At 40.3% G+C, this 13,616-nt stretch overlaps 1 protein-coding gene across 8 annotated transcripts in view; it reads left to right on the plus strand.

Annotated features, from left to right (window-relative positions):
- Positions 1 to 13,616, plus strand: part of RALGPS1 (Ral GEF with PH domain and SH3 binding motif 1) — a 209,094-nt gene that overhangs the window by 31,728 nt on the left and 163,750 nt on the right. For all 8 annotated transcript variants that reach the window (XM_060757388.2, XM_060757392.2, XM_060757390.2 and 5 more), the window contains exons 6-8: positions 6,232 to 6,315; positions 7,028 to 7,117; positions 7,228 to 7,320. In XM_060757388.2, the coding sequence (XP_060613371.1) occupies positions 6,232 to 6,315; positions 7,028 to 7,117; positions 7,228 to 7,320 (267 nt within the window). The remainder of the gene's footprint in view (positions 1 to 6,231; positions 6,316 to 7,027; positions 7,118 to 7,227; positions 7,321 to 13,616) is intronic.

The following is a 13,616-nucleotide window of genomic DNA, read 5'->3' on the forward strand; positions in this document are numbered from 1 at the left end:
TTGAAGTACTTTGGCCACATCATGAGGAAACAGGAAAGCCTAGAGAAGACAATTATGCTGGGGAAAGTGGAAGGCAAAAGGAAGAGGGGCCGACCAAGGGCAAGATGGATGGATGGCATCCTTGAAGTGACTGGACTGACCTTGAGGGAGCTGGGGGTGGTAACAGCCGACAGGGAGCTCTGGCGTGGGCTGGTCCATGAGGTCACGAAGAGTCGGAGACGACTGAACGAATGAACAACAACAACAACAAATTTATTTATTTATTGTTTAGGACAATATATGCTGCATATAACATTTGTGATTTCCATGTAAATGAGCATTGGTATTGCCCTCTCCATTAAATGTATTATCTAGTCATCAGCAGTCAATAAGGCAAGTTTGATCATGGTCTTCATGAAACTAGTTTTCCTGGGCAGGTTGTGACATAAAGTAAAATCCTAATCTCCTGGAACATATACATGTTTACTCACATGCTAAGACGCAAACATTTCTCCCTCTGATCTCCTTTCAATCATCCTAGCTAGTGAAATACAAGAGGGCATGAACTTTAATTCTGAGAATTAGTGCTCCAGACCAGCGCTGACTTTCCACCCAAAGAGCTGTTAACAAATGGCAAAGGCAACCTATCATTTGGCTCCAGGAGAAGGAATAGCAATGTTGTAATTTCTTGGTCCAGAGCCATTCACTGCTTTGCCTCACTGTGCTAATGCCATGAAATTCAAGGATCAGTCAGAAAGCTCCGTCTTCAGCGTGAGGCTTGACCTTTTCTGGGGGAAGCTGGATTCACTGCTGAACGCAGAGGCATTCCTAGAGACAAAGAAAAGTGTTGGATGTTTTACGAACATTAATGAGTGTCATATGTTTGTAGAGACTCGGGCATTTTTCTTTCAAAGTCAGAAAGTGAACTGGCAGGCTTGTCCAACTTGCAATCCCTTGAGCCTTCTGGAGCACACGGACTGTGTTTAACAGCCCACCAGCTGCTTAATACATCCCCTAATTTTTGCAACCAGAATAGTACACACCAGTGCTTCATAATTTATTTCAAAGAGGATGGACAGAGTCAAAACTGTTTCTCTAGCTAGCTTGAATTTGTCATTTACATGGTTACGCATTTGAGGGAGAATCCCTAACTGGTGTTCCTCCCCAAATTTTATTTATTTCAGCTTCTTTTCTTGATTAATTTGTATAGACATAGCATCCTAGTAACTCATTAGAAATACAAACCACTTGTTGTAAGACTGAGGAAGTGGTTTTGGCAGCTCTATATGCGAAACATTGGGCTATTTAAATATTTATATTGATCATACTGTTTTGCTTTGAATAACCAAAGTGACTTATGATATCATTTCCATAACATTTAAAGATTACTTTACTTATTTTTTTACTTAGGCGATCCCTAGTAGCCCGAGGATGATGGTCCTCCAAGTGTAGTGTCTTGGTGGTGGGTTCGTAGGTGGCTGTGGAGCCCTATTCTTGATCTGCATCTTCTCCCGCAGTGAGGACATGGGTTTCCAGGTGGAAGGCAGTCCGGGTCAGGGTTGGCTTGACGCGCCTTCCTCTTGGCACGTTTCTCCCTTTCACCCTCCATTCGTGCCTCTTCGAATTCTGCAGCACTGCTGGTCACAGCTGACCTCCAGCAAGAGTGCTCAAGGGCCAGGGCTTCCCAGTTCTCGGTGTCTATGCCACAGTCTTTAGGTTGGCTTTAAGCCCATCTTTCAATCTCTTTTCCTGACCTCCAATGTTCTGTTTTCCGTTACTGAGTTGAGAGTATAGTAACTGCTTTGGGAGACTCTGATCTTTGAACATTTGGACAGTCCGGCAGATTTGATGGTGTAGGAGTATCGCTTCAGTGCTGGTGGTCTTTGCTTCTTCCAGCACGCTGACAAGAACAGCACTTTTGCCACAAAAAAACTGTTAAAATGTGAGCCATTATTACTTTGCAATTCAGTTCAGTTCAAGCTGACATATAATGCGCTTTCCAATGTATAATAGCCTTGCCTATGCGCTGTAACTCCGAATATATCGAGGAAGGCTATGAGAGAGGTTGCATTACAGCAGGGGTCCTCAGACTTTTTAAATAAAGGGCCAGCTCACAGTCCCTCAAACTGTTGGAGGGCCAGATTATAATTTGAAAAAAGCATGAATGAATTCCTATGCACGCTGCACATATCTTATTTGTAGTGCAAAAAACACTTTAAAACAATACAGTAATTAAAATGAAGAACACATATATACTTATTAGCATTTCAGTGGGAAGTGCGGGCCTGCTTTTGGCTGATGAGATCAGATTGTTGTTGTTGTGTGCTTTCAAGTCCTTTCAGACTTAGGTTGACCCTGAGCGAGGGCCGGGTAAATGACCTTGGAGGGCCGTATCCGGCCCTCGGGCCTTAGTTTGAGGACCCTTGCATTACAGGAACAGTTTTTATGGACTTTACGGCAGCCTGTGACACTGTGCAATATAGGAAATTGCTGCACAAAGTCTACTGTATGACCTGGGAATACGATTTTACAAAAACTAGTCAGACATTCCTAGAAAACTGCAGCTTCTATGTGGAGTTCCAGGGCAGGAAAAGTAGATGGAGGAGGCAAAAGAATGGTACCTCAAGGCAGCATTCTTTCACCAACTTTGTTTAACATCTTTATTAACAATCAGCCACAACCACCACTCACAAAGAGCTTTATATATGCTGATGCCCTTGGCGTAACAACATAAGCAAAAGACTTTGAAACAGTTGAAAATCAACTTATGAATGCCCTGAAAGATCTCTCCAGCTACTACAAGGATTACCTGAAGCCTAACCCTGCCAAGACACAAGAATATGCTTTACATATACATAATCATGAAGCCAACAGGAAACTGAAGCTAGTAAGTGAAGATAGTCGCTGGAGAGGTCTTTCAGGGCATTTGTACATTGGTTTAGATTGTACTGTTTCGTTAGCGGTTATGCAGACATAACAAGATCACTTTTTTGCGGAAACTGAATTTAAGAAACCAGCAAAGCAACCCTCAAATGGTGCTGGAACTCTGTAGATGAAGAACTGCTTGTATAATTTTCAAGTCGATCTAACTGAAAACAGATTGAGTCAGGCTAACTTTGGGTTTAGTTAATATTTCTTTTAAGAAATGTAAATTGCAGGTGTTTTAAAGTCAACACAGGAACTAAACCTAGGAACATTTTCATTAGAAGGTTGGTGAAAAGTTAATTTAAGAAGTTGCACTTGCTGGGAAGTATTTGTTTTTGCTGTGTCGCACCATATATTTCAAAAGTTAAATCTATGGATGTTGCCCATTTCCTATTTAAAAGGGAAAATGTCCAAGCTGTTATGTAAACGTACTAACACATATTTCGGACTGACTTACACACTTCTCTTTTAAAAAGGCGAGAAGTGTCGGCCAGCACCCATTACACTGGATGTGAAAACCAGCTGTCTCATTACATAACCCAATTTGCAAATAGTTCAAAACCTCCCTGTAAAATGTTCCATTCAAAATCACTCAGGACACCTGGGATCTGAAATGAATTTATCTTAAGAGCCTCCTCTGCACATATAAATTATGTTGAATCATTAAACAAGGAAGCAATAGAAGGGGGGGGGCAGTACTCCAGCGAAAACACTTTTTAAGTTTATCATAAACTTAAAGCCTAAATGCACTAGGCATTTTGTGAGGGTTCTTCAGCTTCCGCCTCCTCAGGGTCATGTCCTCAACAGTCAAAAGGCACCTGATCTGTCCGCATTGTTGCAAGTCCCTCGCTCTCAGCCTCAGAACAAGACACAGCTTTGAAAAATATAAACCTTCACTGAACTGCTTACTTCCTTATGGGGTTAATGTTCCAACTGTGCCCCTCAAAGGCTGTGTTTTTACTCTCATAGTAGTCATTGTGCTGGGACTTTTCTGGAAAACACATTTTTTCCCTCTTAGATAGCCTTTGTATTCACATCCTGCCCTCTGCTGCTTGCATCTGAGCACTGCAGACATACGTTTACGTTTTGGGGGCTCTGGCCCCAAACCAAGGTGATTTTCTCATTGCTATCCCACCAGCATTTTATGTTGTATAATGAAGAGTATGTGTGTCAAATTTGGTCCAGATACATCAAGCCATCTAGAAGCCTTTGCGGATCAAGCATACATAAATACATTCCTCCCCCCCCCCCTTTCTCTCTCCCTCCCTGACTCCCCCCCCTCTCTATATATATACATAAACTGGCTGTACCCATCACACGTTGCTGTGGCCCACCTTCCCTCCCTCTTTCTCTACGGTATATAGCAAATTACTCCTGCATCTTAAAAATATGGGGATAAAAACAAAAAATGAGCTTCCTGGGGTAACTAGAATAATGAAATGTATGCCAACTTGATGTATTTCTGCGTTCCCTTTCTCCCTCTCGCATACATATACACACATACTACACAATTTATTGCCAACATTGGTAATTTGAATTTACTGTCTTCTGGGTCTCTGTCAAGATTTTAGTAATGTCCTTAATAATCTAGATGTTTCCAAGGAAACGTCTTTATTTATGATCCCCCCATTTTGTCATCACTAGTAATGATGATATGGAAACACATGCATATTCTATCACTGTCAGGAAACAGTCTGAAAATCGACAACCAAGTTTGATGGTTGATATGAATAACACATATAAGGAAGTTCTCTTTCTCTTAGGCAGCACAATATTTATGGTAGATTGTTACAAAGGCGTATTTGCTTCAGAAAATCTGTTATGTTAAATCATCAAAACCTAAACTTGGAAATGCATTTTCAGGCACAGACGTGCTCATTTTCCTGGCTTGTACTTATTGGAATACAGGTTGTTCTTGTTGATATTTACAGGTCTGTTTTTAATATCTTAATCCAGTTGTCATGTTATGTTGTCCCATGGAGCCAATGTTTTCCAGACTCTCAGACCACCAGAGGCATGGAAATGACACGTGTGAACTTGTGCAGTGGGCAACGGCAAATATACATTGGAAATTAACATTAAGGAGTAGAAATTGCTTTTTTTCCTGTCGTTTGCAGCACAACAGTTGAGCCTTTGGATCCCTACAGGACATTCAGTTCATCACATGTATATAGGATTCTTGGAAGCATTCTGGCTGGCTCCCTTCTTTGGCCTGCATAGCTCTGCTTCTGCAGAGGAAACTTTCACAGTGGATTTTCTTGAAGCTCTGTAGCTATCAGAAGCCCAGAAAATTTTTGTTTCTGGGGTCATATCTATACTGCCATGTAATGCAGTTTCATAATGTGGTTTAGCTGCATTGAAGTGCATTTATGGCAGTATAGTCCCTGTTGCATTCTAGTACTGAAATATATTTTCACCCAGAACCACACCAGAGTCCAATAATACTATCTAGAAATGTTTATTAAGGTACAAAGGAGGAAAAGGGCATTTCCAAAAGTGTCAGTAGAGCAGAAAATACAAAATAACAGTAATCTAAAAATGGCAAAGTACATAAAATCAAGAGAACCAGAATGCACAGCAGTTATTCAAACATGAACCCATAAACCAGAAAACAGAAGCTTCTTCCAGAGCAAATCCTTACAGAAACGAAGACATGAACCAGAAAAGGAAACTTGAATCATGAACTTGAGAGTGGAGACAAGAAAATCATCCTTTAGCAACGTTGTCTCTTCTCATAGGCTTGAAGCCAGACTACTTAATTTAAGCCTGTCCAAGCACCCATGATATCATGCCAAACACACCTGGACTTCAAGGTCTTCTTATGATTCTGTGAGAATATCTAGTTTGTCTGTTTTTTACTCCCTCCATTCTCAGGCCTAATCTAGTTTCCAGGGAAAACTCCCCATCAGCCCAAGGACTTTCCAAAATATTGCCCTCATCTGCCTTGCCCTCATCTGCCTACAATTCTCTCCAATCACACATAGGCTCTTCATCCCCCTCATCCTCTGACAAATCTTCTGATGCTTGCTGTGCTACAACAGACTCATACAATGCAGTTAAACATCATTATATGAGTCTACACCAGGCATGGGCCCTCCAGGTGTTTTGGACTAATTCCCACAATTCCTAACAGCTGCTTAGCTTCAAAAATTAGACAGTATCTGCTGCCCTTAGGGTATATTTTATACATATTTCTATGTGGAGTTCATAAATCATGTGTCTTGGCTATTTTTGGAGTGGGGGGCATAGACAGTGTTATGCTTCTTTGTGAAGTTGTTGAGAAGGAATTCCGCAATTTTTGAAGCTCTATTTTGATGTATTTTCCAGGAACTAGCAAGTTGCGGATGGAATAAGAAAGAGAAACACATCCTTGCCCCCAATGTTGTTGCCTTTACAAGGAGGTTTAATCAGGTAAATGTTTCTAATTACAGTTAATGAACAGATATTATCTACAAAGAGTCAATAAGGTTTGGATTTGCGCTGTGCAGCAGAATACAGTGACTGTATCTGAACCTTTTTAGCAGCTATGTTTGACTGAATAGCAAATTATAATGGAATTATGGCTCTGCAACAGGAATGCACAGATTTCAGGCATGATGACTTTATTGTGTTTTTCCATAGACCTCTGAAACCACGGACTAGACTTTGATTCAAAAAACATATGCTTAGAATTAGAAAATTTTGGGACAAAAGTAGTTTTTTCATGTAAGGAGTGACTTGAGAAGCTACAAGTTGTTTCTGGTGTGAGAGAATTGACGATCTGCAAGGACGTTGCCCAGGGGACACCCAGATGTTTTGATGTTTTAACATCCTTGTGGGAGGTTTCTCTCATGTCCTTGCATGGGAAGCTAGAGCTGAGATGGGAGCTCACCCCTCTTCCGGGATTCGAACCGCCAACCTGTCAGTTTTCAGTCCTACTGGCAAAAGGGTTTAACCTATCATGCCACCAGGGACTCCAACAGATCCATTTAGAAAGGCAAAGGAGAAAACATTAACAAAGCACAACATTTGCATCCAAACGCGTCTACAGTATTGAGTGCTTTGTTTTGAGAGTCATTTGAGTTTTTAATGCACTGAATATGCTTTTGTTAAAAACTGAATCAAATGTTTATGCTATTTTCAGGTCAGTTTCTGGGTTGTACGAGAAATTTTAACAGCACAGACCTTAAAAATAAGAGCAGAAATATTGAGCCATTTTGTGAAAATAGCAAAGGTAAGCTTTTTACTTTTAGAGCAACCTGTCTCAACATACTTTCCTTTTGCATTCATCTTCGACGTTCCCTTGTTGGCGATTAAAGATATAATATCTTCTCTCCTCCTTAGAAACTTCTAGAACTGAACAACCTCCATTCCCTCATGTCTGTGGTATCAGCTCTGCAAAGTGCACCTATTTTCAGACTGACAAAGACCTGGGCAGTAAGTTACTCTGGATTTTACTTTGTATCTCCCCCGTCCCTTCCTTCAATCTTTGAAGAGTGGTTTGTACGCTGTGTTGTTGGGTTGCTTTGAGTTTTCCAGGTTGTATAGCCATGTTCCAGAAGCATTCTCTCCTAATGTTTCAGCCACAGCTATCACAGTTATTCTCAGAGTTTGTGAGGTCTGTTGGAAACTAGACAAGTGAGGTTTACTGTATATACTTGAGTATAAGTCTAGTTTTTCAGTTCCTTTTTTAGGCTGGAAAAGCCCCTTTGGCTTATACTCGAGTCAAGGTTATTTATTATTTTTGTTATTAGTAGTATTTTTATTACATTTATTATCTTACTCTATTATTACATTTGCATTATTTTACTCTATTATTATTTCATTACATTTATTATTTTTCCCTATATTACACTTTTGATTACATTTATTATTGTATTCTATTTATTATTATTATTATTATTATTATTATTACATTTACATTATTTTACTCAATTATTTTTATCGCATTTATTATTTTGCTCTCTTTATTATTACTGGAAAGATATGTAAGCACATTTACATTGAAGAAGGTTAAAATAATGGTTTAATCAGAGTTGGACAGTCTTATCTTAAATTATAGTTTTATGTAAATATTTGAAAACATTTATCCTACTAATGCCTCAATTAATTTAATTTTATTGTATCTATTTTTATTTTGAAATTTACCAGTAGCTGCTGCATTTTCCACCCTCAGCCTATACTTGAGTCGATACATTTTCCCAGTTTTTTGTGATAAAATTAGATACCTCAGCTTATATTCGGGTTGGCTTATATTCGAGTATATACGGTATATATCTTTGGAATATTGTCCAGGGTGGGAGAAAGAAAGAACTCTTGTCTGTCTGAGGCCAGTGTGAATATTGCCATTGGCTGCCTTGATTAGCATTGAATGGCCTTGCAGCTTCAAAGCCTGGCTGCTTCCTGCTTGGGGGAAAACAAAATCTAGCTAACTCTAAATCAGGACAGTAAATAAAGGGCAATACTGAATAAACAGGAGAATTCCAGACAGGAAACAATTAGGGGCGGCTAGCACCTCCCAACAAATGATTCCTCCAGCCAGGAAGCAGCCAGGGTTTGAAGCTGCAAGGCCATTCAGTGCTAATCAAGGTGGTCAATTGCAACTTTCACACTTGCCTCCAACAGAGTAGAGTTCTTTCTCCCTCCCTGGGCATCATTCCACAGATATATAAACCCCACTTGCCTAGTTTCTAACAGACCTCACAACCTCAGAGGATGCCTGCCATAGATGTGGGTGAAACATCAGAAGAGAATGCTTCTGGAACATGGCCAGACAGCCTGGAAAACTCACAGCAACCCATTGATTCCGGCCATAAAAGCCTTCAACAATGCTGTAAGATAATATAATATTTTGACTAGTAAAAGCCATGTCTTTTATATATCCATGTGAGCGCATCTTTATATTAGAGAGATCAGAGCAGCTCTCTTCATCTTCTTATGGAGCATTCTGGTGAGTTTTTTCTTTTGCTCGACGGAAGATGTGTTTGCCCACTTTCACCCACGTTTTCCACTGACTTTATTCCATGGTCTCTTCATCATGAAAAAAGCAAAAAGCAAGTGGGACTGTATCTAGTTACAAATCCTTTCCCCAGCTTTGCTATACTGTGTCCACTTAATGATATGGAATGTGCTTTAACTTGGCTCTGTATTTGTAAGTATTGTAAGCTGTTTGCCATAATGTTCATCTTCAGGATCATCTTCGTAAAATAACTTTTTTTTAAACTATTTTAATTTGGATAGTCCACTGGTGTTGTGAAATCAGCCTATTACATGACATTCAGAAATTTCTACAAAACTGCTTCAGCAACCCTTTTTGCTACAGTAATATAATGTGAGGTTTGTTTCCTTTGGAAAATCCATGTTGATTCTGTTGTCCATCACAAATGTAATATTTGCTTTTCTTTTTCCAATGTGTGGTTTAGTTTATTTATTTATTTACGTCATTTATATGCCACCTTTCTCACCCCAAAGGGGACTCAGAGCAGCTTAAAAGATATATATATATATACATACACAATATTATACAGGGTTAGTCAAAATGCATAGGCCAATAAGCCATTCAATTGAATGGCTTATTGGCCTATGCATTTTGACTAACCCTGTATTATTAGCATAGTACAATATTAAATATTACTATATTGTACTATAGCATTATATTGTAATATGGTAATTTTACATGTAATATAAATATATGATTATAATACTGTATATTATTATTAGTATTATATTGCACTACATTATAATATTATAAATATTATATGTCTATACAGTATATTATATCATATCATATTATATTATATTGTTAGTATAGCACAGGAGACAAGGTGGAACTGTCCCCTGGCCCTCTCTCTCTGGCCCCGAGCAACAGTTGGTAATGGAGGGAGGGGTCCCCAACTGATGACATATGCGGGAGACAAGATGGAACTATTCCCTGGCGCCCCCTCTCGTCACTCTGGCCCAGAGCGGCAGTTGGTGCTGGAGGGAGGGGGTCCCCAACTGATGACATATGCAGGAGATAAGATGGAACTGTCTCCTGGCTTCCTCTCTCTTCATTCTGGCCCAGAGCAGTAGTTGGTGCTGTGGGGAGGGGTTCCCAACTGATGACATATGCAGGAGACAAGATGGAACTGTCCCCTGGCCCCCTCTCTCTTCACTCTGGCCCAGAGCAGCAGTTGGTACTGTGGGGAGGGGTCCCCAAGTGATATGTAGGAGACAAGATGGAACTGTCCCTTGGTCCCCTCTCTCTTCACTCTGGCCCAGAGCGGCAGTTGGTGCTTGGGGAAAGGGTCCCCAACTGATGACATATGATTGAGACAAGGTGGAACTGCCCCCCTGCCCCCCTCTCTCTTCACTCTGGCCCAGAGCAACAGTTGGTGCTTGAAGGAGGGGTCCCCAACTGATGACATATGCAGGAGACAAGATGGAACTGTCCCCTGGCCCCCTCTCTCTTCACTCTGGCCCAGAGCAGCGGTTGGTGCTGTGGGGAGGGGTCCCCAACTGATGGCATATGCAGGAGACAAGATGGAACTGTCCCCGGGCCCCCGTCTCTCTTCACTCTGGCCCAGAGCAGCAGTTTAAGTCCTAATTCAATATGTTTAGGCTCCCATGTCTAAGAAAACCCTATAAAATTCCCGGGCTCACCATAAGTAGTCAGGTTCAAACATGAACCCTAGAAGATGGGAAAGAGTATTGTTGGTCGGTGTACATTTCTGCAAATTTATTTTTTTCCTTTTTTCATTCTGAGCCATTTAATATGATTATCCTATTCATCATGTTTATAGTCACATAGTAGCTGCTCTTCTGTGAAAGATATTTAGAAGGTTTGTATCTTTGAATCAAAGACAGAGGTGGAGGTGGTTGTTGTTCACGTTCCATCGCCAAAATGAAAAAAAGAGCCAGTGGCCTCTTGGATAAGAACATTGTTGGTTTTGGCCTGAAGGAGAAAATTCAGAAGTCTGGAGAGAAAGAAAAGAATCTGTTTAAGTAGCATTTTGAAACGTGTAGCCTGAAAGGAACAACTGTACTTTCAAACAAAGCAAAAGTATATCCAAAAGGATTGTTCTCGTGGAACAAAACTGTAAATCACTGCACTCCGCTTTGCATGAAATGAACTGTAAATGGGGAATAATATCCCAAGTATCAAGAGTCAAAACTATCTTATTCCATCTGGTATTTTCAAATTGGTTGTAAAAACTGTTTCTAATCTATTTTAAAGGTTTTGCTGTACTTTTCTTTGGGGGCCCTAGTGAACACAATAGTGGTTAATATGAGAATTTTTGAAACAATAATTGTAGATCTGGAAGAAATCCTTGCACAAAATAGGGGACCTGGTGCCTGAGTCTCATCCCTGAATGCACAGTGGAGAGATTGTCTATTGATACTAATAGACTCTTTATTAACTGCTTATTTCACAATGGCAAAAGAGGGGAGCAGTTATTACAGTGTTTGAAACTCATAGGAAGTCGAAGCATTCATTTGTTCCTTTTTGCCACCAGCCAAAAAGGAGGTGTCTTAAGAGAGATTGAGGAGCAATTCTGTTACTGCTAATGTCTTACACACATTTTACGTTTCTAAGTGTTTCTTTCAGGAGAGGAAAAATATACTAGAAAAGAACATTTTGGTTGTCAACAAATTGAAAAGATGCTAGTAGTCTTTGAGGACTTTTGAAGATTTGATTATTCACGGATTTGATTTAAAATGTTTGTTGCGCTCCAGGCCTGGGAACACCTATGACTACTGCACCACACAAGAGTCCAGGTATCTAAGCAAACAGTTTATTGCAAAACACATAAAAAGCACATAAAAAGCAGGAATAAGAAAGGAAGATATATAATCCAAAAAAAGGTTTTGCAACAGGTGATATCCAAAAAGTAATCCAAAGTCTCATAAAGTTCCAGAGGTGACGAAGTCCAGGAATAGCCAGAAATCACAGGTACAGCATAAGTCCACAAACAAGCAGGTATAACTAGTAAAAACTTGAACAAGAATACAAGAACAGGAACATCGAAACTTCCAAGCTATATTAAATCCAAAACCAAGGCTTGACTTCAATTCAGGCATAGCATCCCACTTTAACATGACGTTGCCTGGACTGCCCTTAAGATAGACAACTTGTTTAATAGAAACTCATTAAAGCATTACGTCTCCCATGAATTTTCTCCATAACTTTTCCACGTAATCTCTCTGAACGACGCCATCTATTTTCGGCTCTGAATTGTAAATGAAGACTTTTGTCAATCTCTGTAGTTACAGGTCGCTTTTCCCAGGAACCCTCTTTATCACTCAACTCTTTACTCGATTCATTATCTGCTGTTGCTACTTCTGACTTTTTTGACTGGCCTTGAGGCTCTGCACGTTTCAAGCCAGTTTTCTCACAGAGAAAACCATCATTTACCAGCCTTGAATTTCCCAGACTTGAGGGCCCATCACTTTGTGCCACAGAAAAGCTCACAATTCTCTTTAAATCACCAGTTAAACCATCAGCCCCTGGCTGATCTACAACACCCATCTAGACCAGGTGAACTGACAACAGAAATAATATCTGAGACAAAATGTAAGCCTGTGACTCTATCATCATAAACTCCTCCCCTCCCCCCGGGTATGATTTTTCACATCTTTATCTGGTAAAGAAGCCAGTGGACCTTCAAAAGCTTTCATGATGTATTTTGGTAGCCCTATAAAGATATCATACTTTTGTAGAATTTGGATTTTGTCACTCTTAACACGACATTGCCTGAACTGCCCTTAAGGTAAACAACTTGTTTAATAGAAACCAATGAAAGCATTAAGTCTCGCATGAATTTTCTCCATAACTTTCCCACATAATCTCTCTAAATGACGCCATCTATTTTTTACTCTGATTTGTAAATGAAGACTTTTATTAATCTCTGTAGCTACAGGTGGTTTCCCCTGGGAACCTTCCTTACCACTCAGCTCTTCACTTGGTTCCTTATCTGCTGTTGCTACTTCTGGTTCCCCTGACTTGCTTTGAAGTCCTGTACTTTCCGAGCCAGTTTCATTCACAGAGAAAATCATTCCCAAGACCTGAATTTCCCAGACTTGAGGGCCTATCACTTAGTGCCACAGGAAAACTCATAATCCTCTCTAACTCATCAGTTAAACCATCAGCCTCTGGTTGATCTACAACAATGTTCTCTCTAGAAATCTCTAGGTCCTCCAGTGTGGTGCTATAGTTAGCTTTTTCCAGTCATGCTAGAGGACCTAGATCAGTGGTTTTCAACCTGGGGTCCCCAGGTGTTTTTGGCCTTCAACTCCCAGAAATCCTAACAGCTGGTAAACTGGCTGGGATTTCTGGGAGTTGTAGGCGAAAAACATCTGGGGACCCCAGGTTGAGAACAACTGACCTAGATATTCCCAGAGAGAATGTCTTTGTATCTCAAGGCCCTTTGTATCTCAACTTCCAGTGGAAGCTGACCATAAATTCATGGCTGGAAGACCTAGAAATTCCTAGGACTCTAAGCCTCTAACTCCAGCAAATGACTGTACAGTTCACTTGTTCACTTGAAAGAGAATTAAAATGTAGTGTTTCCTTTAAAACAGGCATGGGGAACCTTCGGCTCTCCAGGTGTGGTGGACTTCAACTCCCACAATTCCTTGTGCTGTCTTTAGTCTACAAAGCCTCAAGGAATTGTGGGAGTTGAAGTCCACCACACCTGGAGAGCCGAAGGTTCCTGACCCCTGCTTTAAAATAAGGAGAACTTTTGTAGATATTC

This window comes from Anolis sagrei, chromosome 11, assembly GCF_037176765.1.
Source record: "Anolis sagrei isolate rAnoSag1 chromosome 11, rAnoSag1.mat, whole genome shotgun sequence".
NCBI lineage: Eukaryota > Metazoa > Chordata > Lepidosauria > Squamata > Dactyloidae > Anolis > Anolis sagrei.